This window comes from Oryza glaberrima, chromosome 2 (assembly GCF_000147395.1).
Source record: "Oryza glaberrima chromosome 2, OglaRS2, whole genome shotgun sequence".
NCBI lineage: Eukaryota > Viridiplantae > Streptophyta > Magnoliopsida > Poales > Poaceae > Oryza > Oryza glaberrima.
The window spans coordinates 27465322-27475132 of record NC_068327.1 but is presented as its reverse complement, the minus strand read 5'-3'; the positions used below and the strand labels follow the sequence as shown (position 1 = coordinate 27475132).

The 9811-nt window shown below is 48.3% G+C and overlaps 1 protein-coding gene across 1 annotated transcript; it reads left to right on the top strand.

The window, feature by feature from the left end:
• The first annotated feature begins 3780 nt into the window (after nucleotides 1-3780).
• Nucleotides 3781-5435, top strand: LOC127761191 (protein RGF1 INDUCIBLE TRANSCRIPTION FACTOR 1-like). Its single transcript, XM_052285438.1, has 4 exons — nucleotides 3781-3981; nucleotides 4070-4276; nucleotides 4374-4589; nucleotides 4680-5435. Exons 1-4 carry the CDS (start codon nucleotides 3931-3933, stop codon nucleotides 4977-4979), a joined length of 774 nt encoding a protein of 257 aa, XP_052141398.1. The 5' UTR covers nucleotides 3781-3930; the 3' UTR covers nucleotides 4980-5435.
• The last annotated feature ends 4376 nt before the right edge of the window (nucleotides 5436-9811 follow it).

Below are 9811 nucleotides of genomic sequence, written 5' to 3'. Positions count from 1 at the left end.
ACCGATGGCATGAAGAATGACTTATTTCGGAATCTTTTTAGGCATTAATGAAGGTAAGGCCGTAAGGGTGAACATCGCTCACGATCAGGTGTATCGTCTCTATTCTTTTTTAGATTAGGCGTGTTACACGGTTACACCTGATCACTGACATGTTATCTTTGTAAAAGAAAAAAAAATATTGACCAAACTCATCATTCCATCTACCGTGGTTGCAAGCCTGCAAGGCCCCCGGCACACAAGTTTACAGCAGGTTGCATGAATTCTGAAACAAACGGCAGAGCTCAGAATATCAGTATACCACATCCGCTTCATTTCTTCCTACCTGCAGCCGAGAGCAACCAAAGCAAACCCGCCGTTGTGTGATTGTGTCAGCTAACCACGAAGAAAGCAGCAATTTTTTTTTATCAAAGGGCAAACACCCTCCATTTCCATTAAAGAAATGTGCACTACAAAACATTGAAAAAGAGTCTTACAACCTGTAAAGGAAGGAAAAACAATAAATTAAAAAAACCCAAAAAGGGAAAAAACGAATAGATACTCCAAAGATCAGGACCAACCTAATCCAGGTGTCAACCAGGTGCCAACTCTATGGTAGAATACCAATTTCTGGAGCAATCAATCATGAATCCCGTCACCTCGGTTCGCCTGTTTAAGCCTCAGCCATCCACAGCAGCGGGGTGCGCATGTCATAGAAAAAACCACTTCCCAGGTTGTTTTTAATTCCTCCAGGCCGAAACGCTAACGCAATGCGGCCGGCACTAGGATTACGACTCTGTACTAAAATATTTGTGATAAACTTGCACCACCCAGTGATTTTCAGGCTTAAAACAAAGCGTCGGTTTTGTCGTCCTCGCGCGACCGTTTCCGCGTTGCTCGGCAGCCGCCATGGGAAGCAGCAGCACGCAACGCCTGAAAATTCCAAGCCTATTTATATCGAGTGATTGCCCTTGCCTGTACGATACAGTACAGTACTGAAACTGATGACCATATCATAGAATCTGCACTGCACATACAGCCACATACCGAAATGTTAAGAGCCTCTGATCAACTAGTGAACGAAATGGGGATGGAAATGGAGCAGCATTTCACTTCGCAATGACACGGTGCCTCTCTCACGGGGTGTCCGTGATAGGAGTAGTAACGTAATCTGATGCAGCCATGTGCCAGAATTCGGTAGAGCCATGAAAGCTCGTCTTTTTAGGTGGATCCTTCGGGTTGGACGCAGAGAGAGGACGAAGACCTTTCTTGTCTCTAGATGATTGCGGAATGACTTAGCGCCGGAGGAATACGCGGGGGGGGGGGGGGGGGGGGGGGGTTGTTTGGATACCCGACTTTTGGCACTAATTCAGAATATTAAACTACTTACAATACTAATTACATGCTAATTCAAGAGATAAATCTATTAAACCTAATTAATCTATGATTATTACATATTTAATGTAGCACTATATTGTCAAATCAAGGACTAATTAGGTTTAATAGATTCGCTTCGTAAATTAACCTCCATCTGTATAATTAGTCTATGTTTAATACTCTAAATTAGTGTTTGATGTGATAGGACTAGAATTTAGTCAGGTTATCCAAACACCTCTCAGGAACTGGAGCCACAAGCGCTGTACGGCAATGGCTGTATCAAGAGCAGATGAGATGCAATGCACGCGGCACGCCTTGAAAAATTCGGCCTTTGTGCCAGAGCTGGCCTCTCGCTTTTGAGGTGTCTCCCGAACTGGAGATGCCAATATGCCAACCCACTGAAAGCAGATCAGGGGTGTGTGGTCTATAAGCTCATCACTATACTAAGATTCAGTGGATTGAGGTGACTGCCAACAGTTCAGAAACAGGAGTGCTCATTTTATTTGTCTTAATAAGTTCGGCCAACTGTACAAGGTAATATAATTAGGTCAAAATCTGCGTCTGAATTATTGGCGCATTGGGCAGATTATGCGCGATCTCTCGACGAAATTCTTACTTGAACCCGTGAATCAAGGGGACGGCCAAGAATCCAGGAGTGCAGAAAATCGTTAACAGAAAACCTGGCGGCCATGTGTCATGGACTCATGGGCGGCGTGATGGTTCAACTGTTGAAGCAACGTACTACGCCGCCGTGTCTATCGCAGCAGACTGGCTGAACTCAAATGGGAAACCTGATTGCTGAAACAAAAATTCATGTCAACGCTTGCTTGTTCGTTTCTACGACTTGGGGACCCACTCAGCTAATATTATATACTGCGGGTAATCGTCTTACTAACATGTAAATCTTAATTTGTTCGTCATTATCTGCTAAGAGATTACGACTAGCTCCAAGGAGACGATGCGACGTATAACCGCTGCAAGACTAATCAATATGCCGTATTTCTGACTTTATCTTTAACCTGGTTACTGATTATTCACATGATCTCACACATCAATATCCCATGGGCCCACACACGATTCTTCCCACATGAAAATGGAGGTGAACTGGGGTTGGAAAAAAAAATTCGGACGAACAGTCCACAAAACGTGTGCTCAGATGCTAATCTACTCGATATATAGTACAATTCGGTGTGTGACTGTGTGCACAGTTCCAAGTACCAGCCAGGAATTGCCGAAATGCAGTAGCACGCACAATGGTTCAGATGGCGTTACAGGAGTGGGTGACCAAACCACAAACCGAACGCCCTACGATTGCCAGAAAACCTGTAGCATCACCTGCCGAATTATCGATGCCATGGTTCTACCGGTTTGTAGGTTTCAAAACGGAAAAATGAAATGGCTTTACAAAACGGCAAATGAAATTATGCAGTAGGCCACCAGAAAAAAGGCATCCTGATTCCAGTAGGCTGTCGAGGCATCTCGCCGATGTGCTCTGCTCCGTCCAAAAAGATATCGTAGTGTATGGCAGCGTACGCACTCACGGCTAAGGTTGCATCTGATCCCCCTCTTGATCCACTTGGGGAAGACTAATGTGGGATGCCAAAGGTGGCAGGCACATTAGTATTTGTGGTGGTAATGGCGTAGTTAGTGGTAACTTTTCCCCTTTTCACTTTTCGGGTAGAAACGTGCGCCTAATGTTTTTTCCCCACCATTCATGTGGGAAGCTGAAACATATGCGCAAGTGCAATAGAATCTCCTAGAGAAAGCATCCATTCACTAGCAAGTGATAATTCCAAAATGTAGGAAAAGAAAATATCCAAACTGATAGCACTGCTTTACTCTACGACAATTTACGGTGGATTTTGGGTCTCGCCCCGTCGCAAGTTGCAATCGGAATCGTTACTGTAACGAAAAAGAAATCAGTAAATCATAATGCTGTTGATGATAAGGTTCACAAGTGAATGCAACACTCTGATTAGTAAATTTCAAGCGAAAGGGACATTGCGGTAGGAGACAATTCGAACTGTGCTAGGATTCCACTGTTTGGAAACACGCTCTGCCATTCGATCGGTCATATGTGCTTGCCGGGTTGTGACTTATGAGACGGCCCGGATCCGCCATGTACGAGTAGTTGATACTATCTCCGTCTCAAAATAAGTATAGCCGTGGATATCCGTGTTTAACATTTGACCGTCCGTCTTATTTGAAAAATTTGTGAAAAATTTAAAAATATTTAGTAACACATACACTACTATGTTTTATCATCTAATAGCAATAAAAATACTAATCATATAAAATTTTTAAATAAGACGAACGGTTAAATGTGTAAAACTGTACTTATTTTGGGACGGTGGGAGTAAGAACGAGCACAAATACTCTCCCCGAGTCTTCCTCCGATTAGTTTACTTAACCCCGGTGTTTGCAGATGCTTTTCGTCTTTTGCCCCCCTTGGTCTACAAAAGACTTCACACTACATACATTCAGAAGTGCTTTCTTTCGCTTCGAGCCTCTTCCTCTCTTTTCTCTCGTCTCTTCCATCCACATTCTTCTCTCTCTCTCGATTGCTTCGCACTGGGAATGGCGATAGACCATGCGTCCCCTTTCTCGCTGAAGAACAGAGGCGACATGGTAAGTAGCTGCCGATGACTGATTGATTGCTCTTGCTCTGTTTCTTGGTTATTGATTGGGGTGTGATGGATTGAATGTGGGGGTGCAGGGAGGAAGGGGGTATGAGGAGGAGGAGGTGGAGAACCAGCGGTGGCCGCCGTGGCTGAAGCCGCTGCTGTCGACGAGCTTCTTCGTGCAATGCAGGATCCACGCCGACGCGCACAAGAGCGAGTGCAACATGTACTGCCTCGACTGCATGAACGGCGCGCTCTGCTCCCTCTGCCTCTCCCACCACCGCGACCACCACGCCATCCAGGTCAGTCTGTTAATCCAATGCGTGTGCTTCTTGATCGATCGATCTATATCGCGGAGACTCACGCGTTGCCTGTCCGTCCATGTCGTGGATGGAGCAGATACGGAGGTCGTCGTACCACGACGTGATCCGGGTGTCGGAGATACAGAAGGTGCTGGACATCACCGGCGTGCAGACGTACATCATCAACAGCGCCCGCGTGGTGTTCCTCAACGAGCGCCCCCAGCCGAGGCCCGGCAAGGGCGTCACCAACACCTGCGAGGTCTGCGAGCGCAGCCTCCTCGACTCCTTCCGCTTCTGCTCCCTCGGATGCAAGGTACGCACGCACCAACCAACGCCATCAATTCTGGCGCGACGCATGCTCGTAGACACCAACAATGGCGTCTTTATTTTCTTTTCTCTGCAGATTGTGGGTACGTCCGGTGGATACCGCCCAAGGAAGAAGCACGGCGGGTGCGGCGGCGGCGGCGGCGGCGGCGACGGTGGCAAGAAGAAGAAGAAGAGGGCGGCGCTCAAGGACGCGCGGTACGAGTCCGAGGACTCGTGCACGAGCACCAGCGGCGGCAGCAGCGACAAGAGCAGCGTCGTGCAGAGCTTCACGCCGTCGACCCCGCCGCCGACCTCCGCCAGCTACCGCACCGGCAACAAGCGCCGCAAGGGCGTCCCGCACCGGTCCCCCTTCGGCAGCCTCATCGTCGAGTTCTAGGGAGTCTCGACGCGTCCGCGCCTGATCAACATAGTGTACTGTACACATGACATAGCCAAACACAATAACCGTGTGCCCCGGAATGGCGGCGAGCCCGGCGCTTCCCTTCCCGGAGGCCGGCCGGCGTAATGCCGGAGAAGGGCAAGAGCAGTAAGCCACGTCACATACATATTATAGCTTGTTTGTTACTTTTCAGCTTCGGTTTTTAGTTACAGTTCAGTTACTCCTAGTTAGTACCCAGTCAAGTCCAAGCACTGCTGGGTGCTTACGACTCGGTAACGGCAACTAAGTTTTGCAACCGTGTAAAAATATAGTAGCAGTAGTAGTAACCTCCATATTGTAGATGTACAGAGCTGTGGTGGGGTAGGAGACAGTCACACAGTGGGATGTTCATATGTGCATTATATTACCCATGTAGTAAAAAAACAAGAGTTGCTGCTCCAAATTACCCCGGAATCGCCACGGGTTTTTGGTTGGATCGCTTCCAATGCTGCATTCGGTCGAGTGACTCATCGATCACTAATTCACTCGCAGAGCGGTGTGTCTTTCACATTCTGCAGGTGTACCCCAGCACAGACGCGGCATGAAGAGGCTGCTCGCCGTGGCCGCTGCTGATACGGTGAGGTGGTTGCTCGGTGAAATGCCGGTGCGCGAGGGGGTCACACGGGCGCCCGGGAGGACGGGAGGGCGGCACGTGTTTGGACTTCTCGGGCGCGCGTGAAAGATGCCGCGCGGAGGGGATCGGTATCTTCTGGAGGCTGGAGCGGTGAGTCACTGGGCATATACGGTGGCACGACTCGGCCCTCGGCCAACCGTCGTGGACGCCGATGCTGAGCCGTGCCGTGCCGTGCGACGCCGCCTAACTTGATTGACCCGCCATTTGTCCCCGAAAGCGGCCGCCCTCGACGGCGACGGCTACCTCCGCCCAACTCTGCTTTTTTTCCTTGCACCGGTGCAGCCGTTCCCGTCCGTCCAGAAGAAGCCGTTCCTCCCCCCCAATCGACGTCGCGCATTTATCGCGCGGCAATGCTGAGTTCCCACTAGGCACCTCGCTGCGATTTTTTTCTCACCGAAGCTCTCGGTCGATGCAGTGATATCTTGATATGTCGTTGCAACTTGCAAGGGGGGACTGCTCGCTTCCTGTCCAACCCGGCAGATCAAACAAGTGCTCAACCAGTCCGTCCGGTGCGATTCGACAATCGACAGCATTTCGTGCGCGCGAGTGTGCCCTGTCGTCGATCGGAGGCTGGAATATTGTGACGGAAAACGCCTCCACCAGCGTGTGCCATGGCCACCCTGACGTTGCCACCCACCATCCAACGCCCCCATGCCACCCATGACTTTCTTTTCTCTCTATTGGAGTTTTTTAATCCTCTCCCTTGTGTCATTTGCTCCCTAACTTTGATCGATTAGTCACCGCCGTGACATGGACCTGTTGGATTAGACCGACCTCGCCGTCACGTGGGCCCGACCCTGTGGGCCACCAGGGCTGCGGGACTGGAGTGGATGGACCGTGATGCGTAGCGCCGAGTGGTGGGCCGTTTCAGCATCGGACGGCCAGTGCGAGTCGCCGTGGATTCGCCGGCTTTCACCTTGCGTAGGGGTTAGGTTTCTCGCGTGACTTTTGGGTGAAGTGAATCGTGACTGTGCATTGCAATTGCATCGCGCGCGATGCCATTGCCCATCCTGGATTTGGATTACTCGCGGCGTGTATGTCTCGTTTGCTCGAGATAACGAAAGCGACAGAGATGCATCGTACTTGCATGTTCCGTTGCAAGAAGTTGGGGGTGGGGGCTTATGGCTTTCGCAAACGCAGGGGGCTTATGGCTTTCCTTGCCAAGTTTTTTGGAGCGATTTTCTCTCTTTGGCTGAGGTATAACTGGGTGGGTTCAATTGATGAGATCATCGCAGCCGATGCATCATGTAGATGGATATGAATAATAGTACGCCATAGGTCATGACCCTATCTTGTCAGTGGTTATAGCTTAATTTTGTCTTGTGACGATAATGCATACATATTACCCTCTGCCTGGAGGGATATATAGTTAGTTCCTGTTTGATTAATTATATTGTTCAAAAGAAAAACACAAAGAATAAAATATGCTGGTTGATGTCAAAATTACAATCGGCTATCAGCTAGGTTGATAAAGTCTAAAAGTGCATTTTTAATCCCTAAACTTATCATCTAGTGGTTTAAAATCTAATGTCTCACTCTACTAGAAAAAACATTTTTGCAGACGTGGGTATTTTTTTCCCAGGCAGACATTACCCTCGGAGCGAAATGGCCGCCTACAAAAAATGCAAACCTGGATGAAATTCGTTGTCCGATTTTCGCAGGCGCCCGCCTGCAAAAATACCCTTTACTTTTGCAGGCGGACCTCTTATGTGATCCGCCCGCGGAAATTGGCATGGATATAAATAGACACAACATGGCACCGCGGTTTTTTCTAAGTCTCACCTCACCTCTCCTCTCAGCTCTCCTCTCCTCTCCCTCACCTCTCCTCTCCCTCAGCTCCCTCAGCGACCGGCAACAGGGGCGGCGGAAACGCGTGGAGGCGGCGGGTCGGCGACAGCGAGGCGCGAGGTCGATGACAGCAACGGCGAGGCGGTGGGGTCGGCGCGGTTCCCCTCCCCTCCCTCCCAGATCCGGCCGGAGGGAGGCCGGGGGAGGGTGGTGGCGGTGGCGACAGTTCCCCTCCCTCTCAGATCCGGCCGGAGTGAGGCTGGGGGAGGGCGGCGGCGGCAGTTCCCCTAACCCTAGATCGGCCGGAGATTGGTAGGGGCGCGGGTGGGGTGGTGGCGATATTTTTTTTTTGTTCGTCAAGATGATTTTCACAGGCGGGTGACTGGGTCGCCCTGCGAAAATCATCGGCATACAAATGGATCGTTCCCCCGCCGGAAAAAATCATTTTTGGCAGCCTGAAAAAAAATATTTTTCTAGTAGTGTCCTCTACTTTCTTAGCAACGGAGACACATGTGGAGTTCAAAAAGCATGTCGACCATCAAGGCACGATGTAGATGAGGGATCATGCTCCCCTCCTTAAACTCTTTGGCCATAGCCGCTGATCGCCCAATCTGCCAAATACCGTCCAGTTAGTTTCAATCTTGTTGCTTGCCTGTTGCACAACAGTATAGAGTCAACAACGACAAGTCAGTGACTCAGTGTGCATCAGCAATGTCTAGGGAGGGTGGTGCTTTACTGCTTCCCTCACTCTTCCCTTCGTCCTTCATCAAACTAGACCTGATACCATTAAGGTCGGTGCAACTAGATCCAATGGCTAAAGGGGGACATGGAGAAGGCAATGGTGACCTTAAGGATACAATGGCACCTGGGGACGCAGGATCTATTATCTGGGTATTCACTCAATAATTACATGCATCATGTGCTTGATGTTTGGCAACTAGTGTTTAGAAGATTTGAGGCAATTGGCTACAAGATTGCAAGTTTTGTGAGCTAAAACTAGTGTGGGTGGAGTGGATTTGTTGAGAAAAAGGTATTAGACACATTCCAGTATATATACATGTCATATATCTAGGGGTGGCAACGGGGCGGGGCGGGGCCGGGTTGGGCTGGAATGCCCTCGGCCCGGCCCCACAAAGGAAGTCGGGTGAAAAACATCACCCGTCCCCACCCCCACAGGAGACCCGATGGGTGACCGGGGCCCTCATCACCCGGATGGAGTTAATACTCCATAAAAATATTGCAATACATTAAATAATAGTATGATAAAATTTCATTAGGCCCCGACGATGGGGGTTGTTTGAAGAAAGTGAAGGGATTATGGTTGAGGGGAATTAGAGTGTTGAGTTTTTATATGTCAATTTTAAATGGGCTTTTTAGGTCTTCATTATTGCAATAGGCTACTTTTATAGAAGTAACTCACATCCGGGATCCCTCCGGATCACCAACGGGTTAACTCTAATCCGCGCTGCCATCACCGGAATTTTGCGGGCCTTCTCCCCGCTCAACCGCGGATGAGAATTCTTCCCTGGCCCCAGTCCCAATAGAGAAATTACCACCCCTACATATACCTACATATATTAAGTTCTTTCATGAAAATTATGGGCATTTCCAAGAATACAGTGAATACCCACTGCTTCTGCCACTCAACGATGACCTAAGTTGGTAAAATCCGATGGTGACATCAGCGGCAGAGCTAGAAAATCTGCATGTGTACGGTGAGCTAACGGGAGCTCAAATATTTTTCTAGAATAACATAGCAATTTTTAAAATTTAATAAGGATTATGGAGCTAGGCATAGGAGAAGGAGATAAGGATTTTTCCAGGGTTTACATTACTGTCGATAACCACGCGGTTACCGTGGTTACCGGCCTTACCGCGGGGTACGGTAATAGAAAAACCGCGGTAACCTCCTTAAATTCAAATAAATTTAAAAAATAATTTGAATTTTTAATAAATTTTGCACGGTTTCGTGCGGTTTTTCACGGTTACCACGGATTGGGTGTGGTTTTTTAATATATATATATATATGTGTGTGTGTACATATATATATATACGTGTGTGTATTGAATGCATGCATTATATTTATTAGGGTGATTTAAACTAGGAGATGATAATAATTGTTTCTTGGTCTTTGGGTTAAGGGTGGTTGTGCCTTATATTTTGGAACGGAGGGAGTAAGAGATTTTGGATGAATGTGACATATCATAATATTATGAATCTGTATAGAGTATTAATAACTATTATAAATTTTTAAAAAAAATATTTTTAAAGAAACCTTTATTCACGATATACATAGTTTAGCAGTTTGGTAAGCGTGCTCTTAATAAATGAATAAGAAGCCTAGCAAAAGAGCTCTTTAGAACGCATC

Coding starts and splice junctions, on each gene's coding strand:
- LOC127761191 (XM_052285438.1), top strand. CDS start 3,931: ATGGCGATAGACCATGCGTCCCCTTTCTCGCTGAAGAACAGAGGCGAC. Junction 4,277..4,373: donor GCGACCACCACGCCATCCAG/GTCAGTCTGTTA, acceptor TGGATGGAGCAG/ATACGGAGGTCGTCGTACCA. Junction 4,590..4,679: donor TCTGCTCCCTCGGATGCAAG/GTACGCACGCAC, acceptor TTTTCTCTGCAG/ATTGTGGGTACGTCCGGTGG.